This window comes from Ornithorhynchus anatinus, chromosome 14 (assembly GCF_004115215.2).
Source record: "Ornithorhynchus anatinus isolate Pmale09 chromosome 14, mOrnAna1.pri.v4, whole genome shotgun sequence".
Lineage (NCBI taxonomy): Eukaryota > Metazoa > Chordata > Mammalia > Monotremata > Ornithorhynchidae > Ornithorhynchus > Ornithorhynchus anatinus.
In genome coordinates, this window is record NC_041741.1 from 24,334,843 (window position 1) to 24,359,245 (window position 24,403).

General features: G+C 41.0%; 1 protein-coding gene across 7 annotated transcripts in view; it reads left to right on the forward strand.

The window, feature by feature from the left end:
- NAV3 (neuron navigator 3) overlaps positions 1–24,403 on the forward strand; it is a 617,057-nt gene that overhangs the window by 432,299 nt on the left and 160,355 nt on the right. For all 7 annotated transcript variants that reach the window (XM_039914053.1, XM_029078987.2, XM_029078989.2 and 4 more), the window contains 3 exons: positions 2,697–2,805; positions 3,304–3,687; positions 17,406–17,525. In XM_039914053.1, coding sequence (XP_039769987.1) covers positions 2,697–2,805; positions 3,304–3,687; positions 17,406–17,525 — 613 coding nt within the window. The remainder of the gene's footprint in view (positions 1–2,696; positions 2,806–3,303; positions 3,688–17,405; positions 17,526–24,403) is intronic.

The window sequence follows — 24,403 nt, forward strand, 5'->3', positions numbered from 1 at the left end:
GGTGCCTGCTTTGTGCTTTGAAGCAAGCTGTCCTCTCTATATAAAATGAATAATGATCTTTATTACAAATGTGAATTTTTTTTGCATGGGAGAGATGTGAAATAAATATATTGCTTTAAATATGAAACAAACACCAAGGAATGACATTATTAAAAGGTTGGAAAGCTGTATATTTCTTCTACTGAGGATGTTGGACTAAAGAAATTCATCAAAATGTCAAGAAGTGAAGGTCAACAAATGAACAAAATGTGCTTAATAGATTAAAGATTTTCGACTAAAGGAGCCTGGTCTGGGGGAAAGGCACCAGTCTCAGAGTTGAGAGGCTTGAGAGGTGGTCTCAGATTTGCTACTGGCATGCTGTGTGGTCTTGGACAAAACACTTAACTTCCTTTGGACTTCATTCAGTTCATCAAGTTTATTATCCCTATATGCGAATGGGCATGATCATAACTCCCCTTGCCAACTTGCAGAGTTGTAAAAATGAAATGGTGGAAATCATGTGAATCTGTTAGAAAAAACAAAAACAAAACAATGTGCATCCTGAATGTGAACAAGTAGGCAATATGAGCTTAGTAGAATAAGGATTTCAAGGCTATGACAAGTTCTGTATAAGATATTTTACTGAAGTTCAAAAATGGGTTTTAATAGACCATTATTCTAGGCAATTTTGAGAGTTCATAATAACAAGAGAGGTGATCACATAAGTAATTATAACCCAAACCATTTGAAATTCAGACTTCCAAATTAGTATACATACGATCAGTTACCCCAACCTACAATTGAGATCACAGAGCACAATCTGAATGACTCATACATCTAAGTGTCTTTAATTCTCTCTAAAGGTGAAAAGGGGTATAGTATTTCTCTGTTTTATCTCATTATCTCTATTTCAAAAATTAACCATTCCTACTCTTCCAGCAGAACTCCAAAGGGCACATGGGGCACATGAAACACAAATTCCCTCCACCCACTCCCCTACTGTATACTTGAAATGTAATAGGATCTGCACCAATGCCTGCTTAGTACACTTCTAAGTGCTTTTTCAAAGATCAGTGAGGAGATTGCCTTAAGATGTGTAGGAAAAAAGGAGCCCTACAAGTGCCCAAACTTTGGGAACATGTGTTCTCATCCATCCAAATATGTCACACAACCATCCATAAAGAAGTCAGGTATGGATATTGCATAATGTCTGCGCTATATTCTGAGGGAGGAGACTCGTTTTCATCAATCAGTTCACTGGTAGTATTTACACTGAACTCTTATAGGGTGAAGAGAAAGCTGTACTAGGGGCTTGGCAGAGTACAACGAGATCTGGAAGACACAGTCATGCCTTCATGAGTTTGTCTAGTTTACAAGCGGAAAAATGGATATGGAGAAGAGTAATAATAATAATAATAATGTTGGTATTTGTTAAGCGCTTACTATGTGCAGAGCACTGTTCTAAGTGCTGGGACAGATACAGGGTAATCAGGTTGTCCCATGTGAGGCTCACAATTAATCCCCATTTTACAGATGAGGTAATTGAGGCACAGACAAGTGAAGTGACTTGCCCATAGTCACGCAGCTGACAAGTGGCAGAGTCAGAATTCGAACCCATGACCTGTGACTCCCAAGCCCAGGCTCTTTCCACTGAGCCACGCTTCTTTGTGCTTCTCTATTTATGGAGTAGTTCCTTAAATAGTAGCACGAGTTAAAGTAGAAAGAAGTGTGTATGCACAAGGTACGTATGAGTGCCTAGGTGCGTAGTTAGCATGGGAGTGCTGAGGTAGTAATCAGGAGGATATCTCCCTCTCTAGATTGTAAGCTTGTTGTGGGCAGGGAATGTCTCAGTTTATTCTTATATTGTATTCTCCCAAGAACTTAGTACAGTGCTTTGCACACAGTAAGTGCTCAATAAAGACGGCTAAATTGAATTTCAGGTCATAATTGCTGAATTCCATTTTTAATAGTTTTCATGTTCACAGTTTATACCTTTTTCTGTGTGTCTTTCATCCCCTCTTAGAATGTGAGCCCTTTGTGGGAAGGGATCATATCTGAACACTGCATTTCTAGCTAGAATTTCCTGCAGAAATGGTGGGATCTCAGTGGAAAGATCCCGGCCTTGGGAGTCAGAGGTCATGAGTTCTAATCCCCACTCCGCCACTTGTCAGCTGTTTGACTTTGGGCCATGACTTCACTTCTCTGGGCCTCAGTTGCTTCATCTGTAAAATGGGGATTGAGACTGTGAGCCCCACATGGGACAGGGACTGTGTCCAACCTGATCTGCTTGTGTCCACCCCAGTGCTTAGTACAGTGCCGGGCACATAATTAAGCACTTAAATTCTGTAATAATAATAATAATTATTATTACTCTGGGGCTTAACACAGTGCTCAGCCATTGTAAAGAACAAATAAATACTACAATAAAATCAATGTTGGAAGGAAACACTATTCCAACTTGATAGGCTGTAAACCCTCTATACAGAAGGAAGAATCAGGTTTGGTAAGGTTTTGAACTTGTATTTCATTTCTGTTCATTCTTCTCTCACAGGTAAATTTAATTTGGTCTGGTGGAGTGTTCTGTTTTTTCAATTTCCCTCTCTCTCTACATGCTTTTCAGAAATATATTTGTGCTACTAGTGTGACAAATTTATTTTACCGAGAAAGGATAGTGGTGTGGTTTGGTACCTAAATCTCTTTAATGTTTCATTTTTTAGGGGAAGACCCAGAAACAAGAAGAATGAGAACAGTTAAGAATATAGCAGATCTGAGGCAGAATTTGGAAGAAACTATGTCAAGTCTTCGAGGGACACAGATAAGCCACAGGTTCCATTTAATTCTGCATGAATTTGGGAATAGATAAGATTGCTAATTAAGGGTTTAATTCCATTATTGAGAAATGAAAAATAAAAAAAGGAACACTGTCTTGACTTCTGTACTTCTGTATATCCTCACAGGAGGTTTGCATCATTTAGGTTTGCACTTCTGTGTTTTTACATATTGACTTAAATTTATTTAGCTCTTATTAAAAGGGGGAGTTGCACTGTACAGTTTGGAGTAGATAAAGATAAACCGGGTGGTGAAAAACCAAATCAGCTGCTATTAAAATTCCTCTTTCAAAAAGGCAAAGATCAAAGATAGTTTTATCAACATTATGGAGTGCAAATAGGAAAATGTGCCACCAGAATGGAAAGCGCTGACTCCATTTTCACAGGAGGAATCTCCTCCACTCTACCCTCTAGCACGGCCCATTGTCTTTATCCTTTAGGGCCATTCTTTTCCTTGTGAGTTACAGATCACTGCTCTCTGCACTTCATTTGGCAGCACGCTGGAGACGACTTTCGACAGCACCGTGACAACTGAAGTGAACGGAAGGAGCATCCCGAGCCTGACAAGCCGGTCCACCCCAGTGACATGGAGGCTAGGCCAGGCCAGCCCACGGCTCCAGGCTGGAGATGCCCCATCTCTCGGGGGCAGCTACCCCAGGGGCAGCGCCAGCCGGTTCATCCACACTGACCCGTCCCGGTTCATGTACACAACTCCTCTGCGCCGGGCGGCTGTCTCACGTCTGGGGAACATGTCCCAAATGGACCTGAGTGAGAAAGCAAGCAACGATCTGGATTTGGCCTCTGAAGTTGATGTGGGAGGCTACATGAGTGATGGTGACATCCTTGGGAAGAGCCTCCGGGCAGATGACATCAACAGTGGGTAAGACACATTTCTCCCTGCTAATAATAATAATTGTGCTATTTGTTAAGCACTTACTGTGGGCCTAGCCCTATATTAAGTCCTGGGAAAAGTAAATGATAATCATGTCACACAGAGCCGCTATCCCATGTGGAGTAGGAGGAAGAGGAGATATTGAATCCTCATTACATATGACAAAACTGAGGCACTGAAAATTTGGGAGACTTGCCCAAAGTCACACAGCAAGCAAATGGCTGAGCCAGGATTAGAATCCAGGTCCTTTGACTTCCAGGCTTATGCTTTTTGATTCATTCAATTGTATTTTTCCACAAGGCCATGCTGCTTTATATTTGTAGTGAAGCACAAATGCAAAAGAAGGTTTGACTAGTTGCCTTTGGGGATGAGGCATTCCACTGGTGTTCCTGTAAAATACTGTGACCGTAGTCTAACTGGTGAATATACAGACAGATGAGGAGTACATGGCACATGGGGAGTTTCTCCAGTTCTGCTCTTCTTGTTTCTTAAATAAGGCCCTAGATTTGAGATGCTGTGAATTTGAAGTCTTAGGCTCACTATCTTAGGCTCACTACTTAGTTGTCATTTTTCAATTTCCTGGTATCACAGTTCCACCAAGTTCACTGTTGTTGATTAAACCATTGGCCGGACTTTGCATGTGCTCAAGATTCCTGAAGCTAAATGCGTCCTTTGGACCATGAGGAGATGTTCAGGTGGATTTTAGGTGGTTGAGGTGGCCCAGGCTATCCTGGGGCCTTCCTGACTGGTTCTCTGTTTAGGGCTAGAGTTCTAGTAGGCTTTGCAGAGAAGAAAAAGAAAGGGAATCCAACTGGAGCCTGCCAGAAGATGAGAAAACCACCCCAATCAACCAGCTCCAGGCACCCATTTAACACTGATCTCTCAAGGCTGCCATGGTAGGCCTGTGCCTCTGTGTGCCTTTATGGTCTGTATTGTTCTACTGTGGCCTATATTGTGGTCTATATTGTTATAATGTACTCTCCAAGCACTTTTTACAATGCTGGGCACCCAGTAAGCAATCAATAAATATGATTAAAGGACTGGGTAACTGCCTTGTCTGAGGACATGAGGTGTCTAGAATTAGCTCCTGAGTTGAGCAGGATTTGCAGGCATTTGCACCTAGGAGCCTGAATTCTGTGGTTGGGTGATCTATTGAGATCTATTGCCTATTGAGACCATGGTGTTACTAGCCTATGTGATTAAGTGACAGCCTAATAACAGATATTTTCCAAGACGACCCTGATTTGTCTGCTTGTTGGCTTTCCGCCTCATTACCCTGCCGTCACCCTCACCTATGCCCTGGTCTTTTTGTTGTGTTTCTTATGCATTAGAATTTGGAATGAAAAAAAAGTGGAAGAAAGCGAAAGTTTAGCATCCTGAAATCCTTTTTATTGGCATCTCAGAAGTTCTTTATTAGAGGACTGAGGAACAGTTCCTTACCAGAATCTTCCAATTGAATGTTTCAAATTTGACATGAAGGAAACTGAATGTGTCAGTCATTCTATTTGTTATGTTCTGGTAGTCATCATCTTCGCCTCTGTTTCTCCAGTTCTGACAGAGATGATTATGCTACTGTTTAAATGATATTGCAGAGCTCTCAGATCCTGAGGGATTCATTAGAATTTTTAGTTGAATAAGGTTTAGAGAAGATATTGATGATTATTTTCATTAATCTGTCAGTATTGCAAAGTAGGTAGAACTGCAGATAGAGAGGGCAGGAAAAATGTAGTGGAGGATACAGTGCTGCAAGACAGAGTGAAGGCACAGTTTCAAACAGCATGATATCAACAGTACTGGGCATACACAGCACCAAACAGGTGACAATCAATAGAGTCATTGTCTCCTTAAGCAGAGACTTTGGGAAAATCCAGCTACCTAGAGGGAATTTCAGAAACGGTGACAAGAAGTACCACAAAATATTCAGATTTGTTTCATTTTCTTATTTTTTTGCTCTGTACCAAACATCCAATGTCAGTGTGTAGTTGGAATTTAAAATTTAATGCTGAAAATGAGCTGGAATTTCTCCATTCTTTTGGACTGATTCGCTTTTCTCAGTATTGTACCAAAAGTCTCATAATGTCGGCCATATCATTGAAAGTTACACCCTTTGCAATTTGCATTCACTAATGGGAGAGTGTTTATGTTCTTCTTTTACACACACACACACACACACACACACACACACACACACACACAGTATTATATTTAACATTAACAGGCACTACAATACCCCAAAGACTGTTTATCCTGTTTGGTAAAATCACTACCATATCTTCCTCTGAATCTTCTTTCCCCTTATTCTCTGCCCATTTTCTAATCCCAGGAGGAGAAAAGGGGTTCCCAATAATGACTGCCAAGAATGACCTTTAACAAATTGTCAAGTGATTGTGTAAGATAAGTGCATTTGGTATTTTCTTCTAACGTCCAACCCAGGTACCAAAGCCCAGTTATCAGCCATTAACCATCAGTCACCAGCCACCAACCTCCGGCCACTAATTACCAGCCATCAATTCTTAACCACCATCCACCAACCATCAGTCCTCAACCACATCTTCTCCTCTGTGGGACTAGTGTTCTGTGTCTGTTGGGGTAGACATACTTTAAACTTACTGGTAAAGAGAAGGTGACCAGGTCCCCTAACCCATGTCACGGGAAAGCACATTTCCCAGGGACTTATCTCTGAAATACTGAGTCTGAAAGCCTAATAGAGATCACTCAATATAAGCCTTAGATGTGTGTGGAAATAGATGTCCTAGGACTGCACAGAGGCAAAACTTGAATAGCCACGTTTGAAGATGTAGCACTTGACCTTCAAAATTGTTCAAGAAAAGGACATAGTAAACTATTTGAACATCTCCCAAAATATACATTTTCTTACACATTGTATTCAGCCAGAGCTCTCTTTCTTCTCTGATCATAAACGTTACTACATTCCTTTAAAGTGCTGCCAACTTTATGCCACTGACCCGGATATTTTGGGAAATGAGGCCTCCAGTGTCTACAAAGACTATACAAAGTTTTTGTCTGTAACACTATTGCTCTTTCCCCTCTGTTTCCGGATTTTAGGAGGCACAGGTCCGTGGCTTTGAGGGCTCGGAAGGGCCCTGTCTCCAAACTTGCGGCTCCAGTGGGTGCAAACCTGAAATCGAAAGTGTGAATGTGCTGCGGTAACCTGCAGACTATGTGAAAATAGGGGTGAAGCCTCCTCCACCTGCTTGAACTTTCTGTTTCTGAGTGATGTTCAGGTTTGGCCACCAAACAACATGTAGACTCAAGCTGTAAAATGGCTAATATTACAACATCAACATTAAGCAAGGCTTTGCCTCATTTTTGAACCATTTTGAAACTCTTTTTGCTGCTGGCTAATCACTCCCTTTTCCTCTGACTTGTTCTTTCTGTTTATCCATGTGGGTTCAGCAGGCCAATGATGGGTGCATCCTACTAGTTGTTTTAATTAGCAGCCTTCTCTACATTAATAAGACTTCATATGAGGAAATTGTCTCAGAATCTTGATTAGTAATACATTCAACAAAATTCTTTTCTGTAATACATGTCTGTGAAACCTGCCTTTACAATTGTCCTTCTAATTGATATATTTCCTTCCCTAAAGTTCTTAAATTTTTCTTCCAAGAGCATTCATTTCTCTTTTTTCATAACCTTTTCAGCTTTCTTCACACACTTTGGGTGCAAAATCATATTAGTAAACTCAGTACTTGAAAATTAAAAAAAAATAAAAATCTAATGGGGAGATAGTGAAATTTATGGAAGGTATAAAAGAAAGACCATTGACATAAACCATAAAAACAAATGAAATTAAACAAAGGATGATCGGTCAATGGCATTTATTCAACATTTTATTTGTTCAGAGCATTGTACTAAGCACTTGGGTGAGTACAATTCAGTAGAGTTGGTAGACATGCACACAAAAGCATGGATTTTAACAGTGTTGTGAATGTTGAACAGACAGGATTTAGTGTTGGACTGAATGTTTGGGTTGAACGAAAGAGAGGAGTCAAGGATACAGGATGGGTGGTGGTGCAGCCTTTGGTGATGGGAAAGTCAGAAAGTACACATCCCTGCACACAAGAAGCTTATAGCCTAGAGGAGGAGGCAGAAATTAAAGCAGTCTCAAATGTCCTTCTGCCTTCAAGACATCTCTATTTGCACGTCCTCCCATCATCTCAAACTTAACATGCCTAAAACAGAACTCCTTATCTTCCCACCCAAACCCTGTCCTCCCTCTGACTTTCCCATCACCAAAGGCTGCACCACCACCCATCCTGTATCCTTGACTCCTCTCTTTCGTTCAACCCAAACATTCAGTCCAACACTAAATCCTGTCTGTTCAACATTCACAACACTGTTAAAATCCATGCTTTCCTCTCCATCCAAACTGCTATTGCGTTAGTCTTCATCTCCAACCCTGATGTATCTCCTCAGCAGTCTCACATTTCCTCCTGCTTTCAAGACATCTCTACTTGGATGTCCTCCCATCACCTCAAGCTTAACATGTCCAGAACAGGACTCCTTATCTTCCCACCCAAAACCTATCCTCCCCCTGACTTTCCCATCACTGTAGATGGCACCATCATCCTTCCTTCTTACAAGCCCATAACCTTAGTATTATCATTGAGTCTTCTCCCTTATTCAAACCACATAATCAATCCATCACTAAATCCTGTCAGTCCCACCTTTACAACATTGCTAAAATCCTCCCCTTGGTCTCCATCCAGACTGCTATCATGTTAATACAATCACTCATCCATGCCTGGATTACTGCATCAGCCCCCCTTCTGACCTCCCAGATACCTGTCTCTCCCCACTCCAGTCCATACTTCACTTTGCAGCCCAGATCATTTTTCTACAAAGACATTCAGGACATGTCTCCCCACTCCTCAAGGAACTCCAGTGGTTGCCCATCCATCTCTGCATCAAAAAAAAAAAGAACCCTCCTCACCACTGGCTTTAAATTGCCCCCTCCTAACTCACCTCGCTACTCTCCTACAACAACCCAGTCAGCACACTTCACTCTTCACCTTATCGCTGTGCCTCACTCTCATCTATCTCTCCGCCAGCCTTTCACCCATGTCCTGCCTCTGGCCTGAAATGCCCGCCATCCACAAATCCAATAGACAATTACTCTTTCTGCCTTCAAAGACTTACTGAAGGCACATCTCCTCCAAGAGGCCATCCCGAACTAAGCCCTCCTTTCTTCTTCTCCCACTCTGTTCTGAATTGCCCTGGCCTGTTCCTTTTGTTCTTCACCCCTCCCAGAAACACAGAATTTATGTACATAGCTGTAGTTTATTTAATCATATTAATATCTCGCTCCCCGCTTCGAGACTCTAAGCTCATTGTGGGCAGGGAATGTATGTTTTTGTATTGAACTCTCCCAAGCAATTAGTGCAGTGCTGTACACACAGAAAGTGCTCAATAAATACATTTGAATGAATAAACCAATCAGTTATCCTATGTGGTTGGATATGCTTATCCTTCATAGCCAATTGCTAGAGGTTTTGATTCATGAAAGAAGAAATGAGTAAACACTAGAGGTTTTCGAGTGTGTGGGAGAGTAATGTGTCCTGAAGGAAGGAGAAGCTTGACGCAGAAAAGCTTGGCTACCAGTTACCCTGTTCCTGCTTGATTACTCTATCAGCCTCCTTGCTGACCTCCCTGTCTCCTGTCTCTCCCAACTGCAGTCCATAAGTCATCCTTTTGCCGGATCATTTTTCTAAAAAAAAGTCTAGGCCATGTTTCCCCATTCCTCAGGAAACTCCGGTGGTTGCCAATCTGCATCCAGATCAAATAAAAACTTCTCATCATCAACTTTAAAGCAGTCTGTCACCTTGCCCTGTCATACCTCACCTCACTGCTATCCTACTACAACACAGCCCACATACTTCGCTCCTCTAATACTAACCTTCTCACTTTTCCTGGATCATGACTATCTTGCCTCTGAGCTTTTGCCCACATCCTGTCTCTGGCTTGGAATGACTTCCCCCCTCATATATGACAGGCAATTACTCTCCTGCCTTCAAGGTCTTATTGAAGGCACTTCTGCTCCAAGAGGCCTTCCCTGATTAAGCCTTCTTTTCCTTCTCTTCAACTTTCTTTTGCATTGTCCTGACTTTCTCCCTTTATTAATCCCCCTCCCAAAGCACTTATGTACATATCTTTAATTTATGTATTTATGTTAATATCTGTCTACCCCTCTAGACGGCACACTTGTTGTGGGCAGAGAATGTTTATTATATTGTTATATTGTTCTCTCCCAAGCACTTATTACAGTCTCTGCATACAGTAAGTGCTCAATAAATATGGTAGTCTGACTGACAACTTCTCTGTGCCTCAATTACCTCATCTGTAAAATGAGGATTAAGACTGTGACCTTTGTATTGGTCAGGGATTGTGTGCAACCTGATTACCTTGTATCTACCCTTGTTCTTAGTATAGGAGCTGGTGCACAATAAGTGCTTAACAAAAGCCATTAAAAAAATATGGGACCTGGACCATGTCCAACTTAATTGTCTTGTATCTACTCCAGTACTTTGTACAGTGCTTGGCACATAGGAAGTGCTTAACAAATACCTCTAAAGAAACAAGCACAAAAAATCCAAACTGCTCACCATACCTCAGTTTCATCTGTCTCACTGTGAACCCCTTGTTATAATCCTCCTTCTAGCCTGGAACTCCCTCCCACTTCATCTCTGACAAACCACCTCTCTCTCCACCTTAAAAGTTCTGCTAAAATCATCTCTTCTCCAGGAGGCCTTTTTTGACTAACTCCTAATTTCTTAATCCTATTTGCCCTCCCTTTTGTGTTTCTCATGTATTTGGATTTGTACTTTGATATTTTCCCTTCTCCTACAACATCCTTGTACTTATCCTTATACTCTGCTGCTTCTCTCTTTGTAATGCATTTCAGTAACTGTTTCTCAAACCAGATCATAAGATCCTTAAAGGCAGGGAACATGTCTGCCAACTCTATTGCATTGTAATCTCCCAAGTGCTTAGTACACTGTTCTCAACTGTGTAATTACCACTCAGTAAATACCACTGAGCTATTGATTGTTTGAACTAGTTAAGAGGATCATCAGATTGATAAAGAGTGGGGAGCTTTGTGGCCAATTGCTAGAGGTTTTGATTAATGAAAGAAGAAATGAGTAACAATTAGATGTTTTCAAATGGGTGGGAGAGTGATGTGTTCTGAAGAGGGAAGGAGCTTGAGGCAGAAATTGATGGTTAAAATAATTCAGTTGGGAGGTGGTGAGAACTTGAAATGGAGTGCTATCTATAAAAGTGAAGTGTAGATCTATGAAATATTATAATTAAAGAACTGGTAGGATTTAGAGACTGAATGAAAGAGGTAAATCATGAAACAAAGATGCCGAGCTACGTGATTTAGAGAGGCTGTTAGTGTGTCCCGTCCTTGATGGAAAACTTAAAGAAAAGTAGGTGGGAAAACAAGAAAATTTGCGAGCAATGTGCTAGTTGGTTATATAGAAGATGATGATGGTATTTGTAAAGCACTTACTATGTGCCAAGCACTGTTCTAAGCACTGTAGGCATTTATTGAGTGCTTACTGTGTGCAGAGTAGAGTACCATACTGTAGACATATGATCCCCTACCCACAAGGATCTTACAGTCTACAGGAGGAGACAGATGTTAAAATTGATTACAGATAGAGGAATTGGCAGAGTAAGTTCGTAAGTGCCATGGGGCTGGGGGCCGGGTGAGGATCAAAGTGCTTAAAGGGTACAGGCCCAAGTCCAGAGGCAAACAAAAAGGGAGAGCGAATAGGGTGGGGAAATGACCGGGTAGTGAGGGCTAGGTACAGAGTGTTCCCTGCAGCTGACCTGGAGACAGAGGCCTACATGGCTGTCTGGTCATTTGCTCACATTGCCTACCACTTCAGTAGCAGCAGTTGCTTGGCTCAGTGGAAAGAGCACGGGCTTTGGAGTCAGAGGTCATGGGTTCGAATCCCAGCTCGGCCACTTGTCAGCTGTGTGACTGTGGGCAAGTCACTTAACTTCTCTGGGCCTCAGTTACCTCATCTGTAAAATGGGGATTAAGACTGTGAGCCCCATGTGGGACAACCTGATTCCCCTATGTCTACCCCAGCGCTTAGAACAGTGCTCGGCACATAGTAAGCGCTTAACAAATACCAACATTATTATTATAGTAGAGACAAGGTCATCAGGTTGTCCCACGTGGGGCTCCCCATTTGGCAGATGAGGTAACTGAGGCACAGAGAAGTTAAGTGACTTGTCCAAAGTCACCCAGCTGACAAGTGGCAGAGCTGGGTTTAGAACCCATGACTGTACTCTTTCCACTAAGCAACACTGGTTTTCTAGGAGATATAGGAGATATCCTACAGGAATGGTGAGCTAGGAGGTAATAAAGAAGTTCACATGACAGCATAAAGGTTGTGAATTTCACACAGAAGCTTATAACTGAAACCATGTGAGCAGAGAGGCTGTCAAAGAGAAGGAATGAATCAAGAGGGAGAGGAGTAGAGAACCCATCATAGAGCTTTGCCAAACTCCCAAGGTTGGAAGAAGACTAGGAGACTAATGTATCACAAAAGCCAAGACAGAGACAGATTCTCAGAGAGGCAGTGGTCAACACTGTCTATGGAAATTCGTTGGATATGAGATGACAGCTGAAGGAGTGTGCTTTCAAACGCTATCAAACATGTCTGGAAGGAAAATTGCAGGGAACGAAGCAGGGACAAAAACAAGCCAGCAATAAGTTTTTAGGGTTTTTTTTGTTTGGTTTTGTTTTCTTAATGATATCTGTCAAGAACTTACTGTAGACTAGACATTGTACTAAGCACTGGGGTAGATGCAAAATAATCAGGTCAGACCCAGTGCCTGGCCCCATAGAGCTCACCGTCTTAATCTCCATTTTAGAGATGAGAGAACTGAAGCCCAGAGGAGTTAAGCAATTTGTCCAAGGTCACACAGCAGACAAGTGGCAGAGACTAGATTAGAACCCACATCCTCTGACTCCTAGGGCTCTGCCCTATCCACCTGGGCCGTGCTGATTCTTACCAGAGGGTCCAGCTGTTAATTTATTTGTCTATGCTTAAGATGCACTTGTGGTGAGCTAATTTGGGTGGTTGTAGTCAAAACCTTTCTTGACACTTTCCTTTTGCAAAGTCTTGTTGGAGTCATGCAGCTGGTTTGTGATTAACTCTTGGTAGTCAAGCTTTCAAGCTTTGCATTTCCAGTTTGAATCTTCAGTAGGATTGGTAATGCTAGTAATAACAGTGACCCCGTCACTGGGCAGAGATTGTCTCTATCTGTGGCCAAATTGTACATTCCAAGCGCCTAGTACAGTGCTCTGCACATAGAGAAGCAGCGTGGCTTAGTGGAAAGAGCCTGGGCTTGGGAGTCAGAGGTCATGAGTTCGAATCCCAGCTCTGCCACTTGTCAGCTGTGTGACTGTAGGCAAGTCACTTAGCTTCTCTGTGCCTCAGTTACCTCATCTGTAAAATGGGGATTAACTGTGAGCTTCACTGATGATCCTGTATCTCCCCCAGTGCTTAGAACAGTGCTCTGCACATAGTAAGCGCTTAACAAATACCAACATTATTATTATTATAGAGCACGGGGCCGGGAGTCAGAAGGACCTGAGTTCCAATTCCAACTTCTCCCCTTGTCTGCTTTGTGACCTTGGGCAGACTGCTTCACTTCTCTGTGTCTCAGTTCCCTCATCTGTAAAGTGGGAATTAAGACTATGAACCCCATGGGGCATAGGGACTGTGTCCAACTCAATTTGCTTGCATCCCTCCCCCCAGTGCTCAGTACAGTGACTGGTACATATTAAGTGCTTAACAAATACCATTAGTTGTAATAGCAGTTATTAAAAGCTCACTGTATACAGAGCAATGTATTAATTGCTGGGAAAGAATGTACAGCTGGGAATTAGAAATAGTCCCTGGCCCTCAGGAAGCTCAGACTTTAATTCATTTATCTATTCAGAAAATTCTTCCCATTCATATTCATTTGATGAATATTGATTGATAACATTGATTAAATCTTGATTTAGGCCATTTTTCAGTGTGAGAATATGGGTTCAGCTCTGATTACCAAATGATCGAATGAATGGAAGCTGTCTGGAGTTTCTAATGCTGCACCTTCCTTGGTTGGCTCTACATACAAGATAGTTATCGTTCGTCATAATTTGGGATTATACGGCTAATCTAAATCTTCTGATTGATTCTAATTGATTCTAATTGATTCTAATACAACTGAAGTGTGTGAATCAAAAAGTCTAGCCCATTAAATTTAGCTTTAACTGGGACCCATAAACACGATCCTAAAATTATTAACATTTTAATGGGCCAGATTATTTTTCTACATTTTTCTGGCAGCCATAGCTAACAAAATGTTGAATAAATTTCACCCACTTATTTTGTCTTGTTTCCAACTCTCCCACTTCCAAGATTCTGTTCACCACCTGAAATTCCCTTCCCCATAAAATCTGTCAATCTACAGCTCTCTCCAGAAAAGGGCTGAAGTGATAGCTAGAAGGATATGACTTGGGGAGAGGAAAATTAATTAGAGCAAACTTCTTGAAGGAATAGGGAGTAACTGGAAGCTCTTTTTTGATTTACCGAAGTGATGCATTTAGAGCAATGTTTAAGAAAGATGATATGAACAACAGACTGGAGGATAGATCAAAAAAAAGGAAGACCAGAAGCCAGGAGATCTTTAAGGAGGCTCATAAAGTTGTTCCATGGGAAATAAAATGTTAATAGTGATGGCCAGAAGATTATGAATATCTGGCAAATATTGGGGAGGAACAATTGAAAGGATTTAGAGATGGACTGACTGTGGAAAGTGAAAGATAGGCAAATTGCAAGTTTACAGGGCAGGGGAAGATGGGGGCTTTGTGAGCCATGGTGAGCAAGTTAAGTCAGTCAGTTAATCACATTTATTGAGTGCTTACTGTGTGCAGAAAACTGTACTGCGTGCTTGAGAGAGTAGAGTATAACAAAATAACAGACACATTACCTGGCCACAATAACCTTAGAGTGTAGTGGGGGAGACAAACATTAATATAAAGAAATAAAATTACAGATATGTTTGTAGGTGCTGTGGGACCAGGGTGTGGGGAGAATAAAGGGAAGTCAGGGTGGTGCAGAAGGAGTGGGAGAAGAGAAAAGGAGGGCTTAATCAAGGAAGGCCTCTTGGAGAAAATGTGACTTCAATAAGACTTTGAAGGTGGGGAGGGTAATTGCTTGTTGGACAAGAAGAGGGAGGGCATTCCAGGTCAGAGGCAGAATTCATTCATTCATTCATTCATTCATTCATTCATTCATTCATTCAATAGTATTTATTGAGCGCTTACTATGTGCAGAGCACTGTACTAAGCTCTGGGAATGTACAGATCGGTAACAGATAGAGACAGCCCCTGCCCTTTGACGGGCTTACAGTCTAATCGGGGGAGACGGACAGACAAGAACAATAGCAGTAAATAGAATGAGGACAAGAGGTCGGAAGTGAGAGAGATGAGATCTAGGTACCATGAGAAGGTTGGTATTAAAGGAGTGAAGTGTGTGGGCTGGGTTTTAGTAGGAAAGTAGGAAGGTGAGGTGGTCAGGGGCAAGGCGGTTGAGTGCTTTAAATCCGATGGTAAGGAGTTTCTGTTTGATGTGGAGATGGATGGGCAACCACTGGAAGTTCTTGAGAAGTGGGGAGACATGGCCTGAACATTTCTGTAGAAAAATGATCCCGGAAGCCAATAGGAGTTATGGTCAATATGAAATATGGACTGGAGTGGAGAAAGACAGGAGGCAGGGAGATCAGGAGGACAGGAGGCAGGGAGAAGCTGAGACAGTAACCCAGGCAGGATAAGATAAGTACTTGGATTTAATGTGGTAGTAGTTTGGATGGAGAGGATAGGGTGGACTTTAACGATGTCGTGAAGGTTAAACCAACAGGATTGGATATATAGGTTGAATGAAAGAGAGGAATCAAGGATAATGCCAAAGTTACAGGTTTGTGAGATAGGAAGAATGATGGTGTCGTCTACAGTGCTGGCAAACTAAGGGGAAGGAAGATAAGAAGACCTTTCTTAGAAATGTTAAGATTGAGGTGATGGCAGAACATCCAAGTAGAGATGTCTTGAAGGCAGCAGGAAATGTGAGACTGCAGAGAGGGAGAGAGATTAGGGCTGGAAATGTTGCTTAGAGGTGATAGCTGAAGCCAAAGCTGGAGTAGGGGAGGATTTAGTTTAATGTGTTGGATATGGAAGACCCACTAATCATAGCCAGATAACAATATCTCTAGTTTCGCAACTCCAAACATGGGAAGCAATATTGTCTAGTGGGAAGAACATGGGCTTGAGAGTCAGAGGACCTGGGTTCCAGTTCTGGCTCTGCCACCGCTCTGATGTGTGTCCTTGGGCAAGTTATCTAACCTCTCTGTGCCTTAGTTACCTCATCTGTAAAAGGTGGAATAAATCCGACTCCCTCCTATTGTGTCCAACCTGATTGCCTGATCTACCTCAGGTCTTAGTATAGAGCCTGGTATCTAGTAAGCACTTAACAAGAATAATTTTAAAAAATGGCTCAATCTCTCAAAATATTCTCCTCTATAAATTCACAGAATGACAGGCATTTTTGTTTTTGGTAATATTTTTTATGGTAGTTGGGCTTATGATGATTGTGCTTTTTGTCTTTCTCAGACTCTCTAAAATTAAAGATAGAAACACTGAAGAAACAAGGTTTTCTACTTGAATCATTCCATAAATAATTTGTGTGCTTGGCTCAACCTAGTTTTGAACGTTTGAATTTCTTCTTTTAAAAATGTGTTTTAATCAGGTCCTTCTTTGTGGAGCTGCTTTTTATTAAACCTTAAATCCTACATTGTCCTTTAAATTTCCAACCTAGTTCTGTATCATCATTCCCTGAGAAAGAAATGACTGTTCCTTTTTGAGGCTAATCCCACTTAAATTATTTACTTGGGGGTGGGCGGATATACAAATATATATGCTTTGGTTCAGGTTTTGAACGGCTAATCACAGATGTAGAGGTTTGATATTTTCGGTATGTGCTTTGGAGTGGAATGAGTTTTATTCCTGAGGTTTATGGAATTTTCCCTTTTTTACAATTAATCATGCAATACAGTACACACTGTAATAATCTTTCTTGCAGCGTTTATGCACATGCCTATAATCCACTAAATCTGGTTATATCAACGTCCAAGGGAACATGGAGTTAATAATAATTATAATTATGGTACTTGTTCAGTGCTTACTATGTGCCTAGCAGTGTTTTGAGTGCTGTGGTAGGTACAAGATAATCAGCTTTGACATAATTCTGTCCCATATAGGGCTCACAAACTAAATAGGAGGGAGAACAGGCATTGAATCCTCATTTTGCCAATGTGGAAACTCAGGCACAGAGAAGTTAATTGACTTGCTTAAGTTCACACAGTAGGCAAGAGGCAGAGCCAGGATTAGAACCCATGTCCTCTGACTTGTAGTACTATACTTTATCAAATAGGTCATGCTACTTCTCTAATTAATGACTCTAAAATAGAGTATTGTATGTCCCATCGAACATTGTATCTGATTGTAAGACAACTGATTATGTTATTATTGGGTTTTACTAAGAAAAATTTATCTGGGTTTTAAGGTGAAACAGTTGTTCAACAGTGAAATTTCCTGCTGACTGATTAACATTTATTTTCAGATATATGACAGATGGAGGACTAAACCTATATACTAGAAGTCTGAATCGAATCCCGGATTTATCAACATCCCGAGATGTCATCCAGAGAGGGGTCCATGATGTGACGGTGGATGCGGATAGGTAATCTGCTTAATGTTTACATTTTAAATTCTCGTGCTTGGTGCAGTTTTCCATCCCAAGAAATATCTAGCCACTTCGTATAGTATTTGAACACGTTCCTAAAGCCATATTCAAATAGAAGACTGCTGTTATAATCATTTAGAAATGTAAATTCTTGGCAAAGTAAAATATAAGATTTTACTTAGGATAATACATGTAATCAAGCTATTGTCTACTGCCTTGGGAAAGTAAGACGAGATTTTATTGTAGCGTTAGCTATGTTGTACCAAACTGATTGCTATATCCAAAGTGTAAATATACTAACATAATCCAAATACATAGATACTTTATCATATAAGTAAGTAGAATGTTTTTGCAGTGTTTCAATTAGTGTTTATGTTTGGACTGTGAGCCCGTTATTTGGGCAGGGATTGTCTCTATCTGTTGCCGAATTGTATGCTCCAAGCACTTAGTACAGTGCTCTGCACATAGTAAGCACTCAATAAATACTATTCAATGAATTAGGTGAAATAGGTTATGCAGGAGAATAAAAATGGAGAAAATGAAATGAGAAAGATTATGAGAGTTGTGCAGACTATTGTCTTAGTAAGTGTAGTGTGATAGTGCAGAAGCTACTGCTGAAATTCTGAGGATTTGCATTGTACTACTAAAGCTATCTCCTGGAAGAGCCATCAGCAATCCTTGCCTCTCCAATGCAGCCTGTCACTTCTTTGAATTCGGATTATGATAAGGTTTCAACGGCTAATAACCTTCGAAGTGAACCAATAAGAATCACAATTTTTGAAGATTTTTTTACAACCCTTTCCCCATAGGAAAAAAAAGACTAGTGTCCTTTTGGAATATGATTTAATGATTTTTTTTCCTCAGGGAAGGCCTAAATTCTTCTTTATAAATTGAGTCGTTTTATTAGGATTCTTAAGATTGACCATACTCAAATTTATATTTCAGTAAAAAACATATGACATTTCATCCAGTTAAGGTAACATTTTTGAGAAGCTATTATTGATGAAGAAAGAAGAGAGTTATGATAATCTTATGTCTACCCCAACCCTTAACCCAAGATAAGTGCTTAAAATGCCTTAATTATTATTATGGAACACAGGGAAAGTAATTCTCAGTGTTTCCATGAACTTTCCTGCCATGTCACAACATAGAAATTGTTTGGAAGACTTGAAATTTCAAGAGCCTGGAGTTGTGTGGAAGGAGAGAAATGAATATGTTTACGGTGTCTTTGCCTTAAACATTCCCACAAATATAAATTTCCAGCCCCTTCAAAAGTTAAGATAATTCAGTTCATCATGAATTTGGGTGCTCCAAGTATAAACAAAAGGAAATGTGTATAAACACAGATACACATATTCAATTTCAAAGGCAGAAAGGGATTTACTAAAATTTCAGAGTTGGTTTGAAAGTCCAATATTCAAGCTTCTTCCTTGTATCTCATTTCCATAGAGAGTACACTGATAACATACCTCCAAATCGATATACAGAGAAGTTCAGAATATTGAGCGGTGCTGGAAAGGGTAGTATAAGAATGTTTTAATACCAGATTCCCCATTTTTTGTGTTATTGTCCCAATGCACTCTGTTCGGCATTGTCTCCGGGGATTCCAAAAACTCTCATAGTTTCAATGGGATTACCAGGGGGATTAAGGGGATATGTCCCATTGTATGACTGTCTAGAATTTTGTCTGACCTTCTCCAATTGATTAGCTTTAATCTGTTGATCTCAAGGTTCTTAACTAGGATTTTGGAAAGCTCCAGGACAAGGAAATTTTTATTGATTGGGATATAATGTGTCACAAAAGACAGGACAGAGTGACCAAAATAAAAATATTTTATTATTTCTAAAATGGGTTCATTTTAGCATTTTTTTTTTCATGGAAAGGTTCTTGGCAACCTAGTGAAATGGATTCCATCTTTGGAATTTCAGGGAATGGTTGCCATTTTAGAGTTACAGGTGGTCATATGTTTCTTTTACTGATTGTAACCTACTAGAGGGTAGAGTAGATGACTCTATTGTTATCTCCCAATTGTATAGCAGAGTGTTCTACACACAGAGTACCACTGACTGTTTAATTCCCCTTCTGTCTGTGGTTTTTGCCTTTTAGAAATATAAATTTGAGAGGAAATTTTGTAATATGCATATGTAATGCAGTGATATAATCCATCAGTGAAATTTATTGAGTCCCTATTGTGTGCAAAACAATGAGCTAAGCCCTTGGGAGAGTACAGTGCAATTAAGTTGGTAAACACAATTCCTGCCCACAGTGAGCTCAAAGTCTAGAGGAGAAGATGGATATCAAAATAAATTACAAAGAGGGGAAATGGTAGAGGGTAAGGATATGTACATAGGTACTGTGAGGCTGAAGGTGGGTTGAGTATCAAGTGGTTAGAGGGTACAGATCCAAATACATGGGTAAAAATGATAATGATTATGGTATTTGTTAAGTGCTCACTATATGCCAAGCACTGTTCTAAGCACTGGGATAGATACGAGGTAATCAGGTTGTCCCATGTGGAGCTCACAGTCTTAATCCCCGTTTTACAGATGAGGTAACTGAGGCACAGAGAAGTTAAGTGGCTTGCCCAAAGTCACACCGCAGACAAGTGGCGGAGACGGGATTAGAACCACGACCTGTGACTCCCAATCCCGTGCTCTTTCTACAAGGCCACGATGGGAAGGTGGGGGATTGGAGGTGAGGGATTAGACAGGGAAGGCCTCTTAGAGGAGAAGTGATTATAATAAAGTTTTGAAGGAAAAGAGAGTGGTGGTCTGTCAGATGTGAAGGAGGCAGTAATTCCAGGCTAGAAAGAGGATGTAGGCCAGGTTTCAGTGGCAAGATAGATGAGTTCTAAGGAAAGTGAGTTGGTTGGCATTTGAAGAGTGAATTATGCAGTCTGGGTTGTAGTAAGGATTCAGCAAGGTAAGGTAAAAAGGAGTGAGAAAAATGAGTGCCTTAATGCCCATGTTAAGGCATTTTTTTTGGATGTGGCGGTGGATGGACAACCATTGGAAGTTTTTGAGAAGTGGAGAGTTATTGCCTTTCTCCCTCCTACTCTTACTTTCCAAACTCATAGAACGAGTCGTCTACACTTGCCTTGAATTCTTCAATTCCAACTCTCTCCTGGACCCCCTCCGATCTGGCTTCCATCCCCTCCACTCTATCGAGACTGCCCTCTCAAAGGTCACCCATGACCTCCTTCTTACCAACTTCAATGGCTCCTACTCTATCCTAATCCTCCTTGACCTCTCAGCTGCCTTTGACACTGTAGACCATCCCCTTCTCCTCCACACCTTATCTCACCTTGGCTTCATGGACTCCATCCTCTCCTGGTTCTCCTCTTATCTTTCTGGCCGTTCATTCTCGGTCTCCTTCGTGGGCTCCTCCTCCCCCTCCCATCCTCTAACTGTAGGGGTTCCTCAAGAGTCAGTTCTTGACCCTCTTCTGTTCTCCATCTACACTCACTCCCTTGGTGAACTCATTCACTCCTACAGCTTCAACTATCATCTCTATACAGATGACACACAAATCTACATCTCCTCCCCTGTTCTCTCCCCCTCCCTTCAGGCCCGTATCTCCTCCTGCCTCCAGGACATCTCCAGCTGGATGTCCGCCCGCCACCTAAAACTCAACATGTCCAAAACTGAGCTCCTCATCTTCCCTCCCAAGCCCTGTCCTCTTCCTGACTTCCCTGTCACTGTGGACGGTATGACCATCCTTCCCTTCTCTCACGCCCGCAACCTTGGTGTCATCCTTGACTCCGCTCTCTCATTCACCCTACACATCCAGTCCGTCACCAATGCCTGCCAGTCTCACCTTTACAATATCGCCAAGATCCGCCCTTTCCTCTCCATCCAAACAGCTATCTTAGTGGTACAGGCTCTCATAATATCCTGGCTGGATTATTGTGTCAGCCTTCTCTCTGATCTCCCTTCCTCCTGTCTCTCCCCTCTCCAGTCTATTCTTCATTCCGCAGTCCGACTCATCTTCCTGCAGAAACTCTCTGGGCATGTCATTCCCCTTCTTAAAAACCTCCAGTGGTTGCCTATCAACCTCCACATGAAACAAAAACTCCTCACTCTGGGCTTCAAGGCTCTCCATCACCTTGCCCCCTCCTACCTCTCCTTCCTTCTCTCTTTCTACTGCTCACCCCGCATGCTCCGCTCCTCTGCCGCTCACCTCCTCACAGTCCCCCGTTCACGCCTATCCCACCATCAACCCTGGCCCACGTCTTCCCTCTGTCCTGGGATGCCCTTCCTCCTCACCTCAGCCAAACCAACTCTCTTCGCCTCTTCAAAGCCCTACTTAGAGCTCATCTCCTCCAAAAGGTCTTCCCAGACTGAGTCCCCCTTTTCCCTCTGCTCCCTTTCTGCCCCCCCTTATCCTCCCCTCAGTTGAGCCCCCTTCCCCCCTTTCCCTCTGCTCCTCCCCCTCTCCCTTCCCCTCCCCTCAGCACTGTGCTTATTTGTATATATTTTTATTATCCTATTTATTTTGTTAATGAGGTGTACATCCCCTTGACTCTATTTATTGCGATTAAGTTTTCTTGTTTTTGTCTATCTGTCTCCCCCGATTAGACTGTGAACCTGTCAGTGGGCAGGGATTGTCTCTATCTGTTGCCGAATTGTACATTCCAAGCACTTAGTACAGTGCTCTGCACATAGTAAGAGCTCAATAAATACTATTGAATGAATGAATGAATGAATGAATGAATGAGGAGGCTCATGTAGTAGTGAAGGAGAAATATGATAAGTATTTGGATCAGTTGTGGTGGCAGTTTGGATTGAGAGGAAAGGACGTAAGAAAATGAAATTCCCTAACCAAGAAGTTTTGCCTATAATTTGTTTTTGGTCATTCTTACTTCTTCTATTTGATTATAAGCGTCTTGAGAGTAGAGAACATGTAATGCAGTAATAATAATAATAAAAATTATAGTATTTGTTAAGTGCTTACTATGTGCCAACCACTGTTCTAAACCCTGGGGTAGATACAGGATAATCAGTTTGTCCCGCATGGGGCTCACACTTTAAATCACCATTTTACAGATGAGGTAACTGAAGCAAAGAGAAGTTAGTGGCTTGCCCAAGGTCACACAGAAGACAAGTGGCAGATCCAGCATTAGAACCCATGTCCTCTGACTCCCAAGCCCGTGCTTTTTCCACTGAGCCACGCTGCTTCTCTAACTTGTTTCTGTTATATCCTCCTATGAAGATAGTATAGTGCTTTGCATTAAGTAGGTACCTAAATCAATCAATTATATTTACTGAGTTCTTCTGTGTGCAGAGTACTGTGGTGAATACTTTGGAGAGTATAGTATAAGTGACTCATAGATACTCTCTCTGCTCAAAAGGAGCTTTCAGTCTAGAACATTGATTGATGGCTGAGTCATTTTCAACACATTTCCATTCCAGAAGATTTATCTTTATTGTGTTGAGAGTGTATGTAAAAAATGATACTAATAAACAAAGAAAATAAACCCCCAAATTAGATAAAATTAAATAAAGTGATACTACAGCTGCAATATTAATCCCTGGAAAGTTGAAAAATAGCATGCAAGTGAAGCAGAATGTTTTCAAAGCCAATTTAATTTCAGTGACAATATCATTTACACATTTGTCCAAAATATTTGAGATTTTCTTCACTGTCAAAGCAATTAACATAAATAATAGTCCTTAAATTATCCTTAGTCTTTTGCAGTGGTTTCAGAACAGATTGCAGATTAGAATTTCTATTCCCAGTCTTGGGACCTATGTGGTTTAAGAATCTTTCCATAAATTGTTATTCTCCAAAATGTGGAAAAATTTTGTGCTTGTTGATCAATTTTAAATACTTTTTCCCGTCATTCTAGGTCTGCAGAGGAATGTCTTCAAATGTTTGATTTTTCTGTTCTTCTTGCCCAACATTTGGAAGTTTAGTAAGGTTTCATTCTGTCCACTTTGTCATCTAAATTAATTCCCAAAATTAAAATTAACTTACTTCACTAAAATACATATAAAATTCTGCCTTTAGAGTGGTACTGTAAGCTCCTTTATTATAGGTGACTTGTTCCTGAATATTTGGGTGACAAATGGTTCTAGTGAACATCTGAATTGGAAATTTTCTTGTTACAGAACGGCACATTGACACTACTTGATACCAGGATTCTGAAGGGTGACTCAAATTCTTCCTATAAAACTTGATTTTTCACATGTTTCAGATGGCTCAAAATTACTTTGGGAATATGAATGATGTTTGAATCATCTGTCCAACTCTAAAAGTAGTTTAAAGTATCCTTGCCTCAGTATTGAAATCATATTACTAGAAAAACATTTTCTTTTTTTGGCACCCGATGGTACGCTATCAAACAAATCTCTCGTATACTCTTTGGCTGTCTTCATGTATGTACATATAGTCTACATCATATGTATAAGAAATGTAGGTTTGGTTACCTATTTGCCAAGCAAGGGATATGTGAGACTATGTCCAAAATAGAAATTGATTCCTTAAGAGTTTGGATGAATGCGCCTCTCCTAAAACAATAATCTTTCCTCCTAGACATAATGTTTTTGAGAGATGGAATTGTTGCTTGAATAATTCAGTTACCACTTTTCTGTGAAAAAGGAGGCAGGATAATTGTTTGACACAAAATGTTGTTTGCTGTCATTATTTCTCTATTCAGGAAGGTTTCATCTAGAAAAAAACTCTCATTATAGCAGAAACAATCTGGGGTCAAGGCCCTACTTGTAGATTGAGCTGGCCAACCAAAGCTATGGTATTCATTGAGAGCTTAGTGTGTGTGGAGGATGTGCTTAGCAGAGTGCAATACAACAATACACAACAATACAACAATACAGAGTTACTAGACACATTCCTTCACCATAACAAGCTTAAAGAG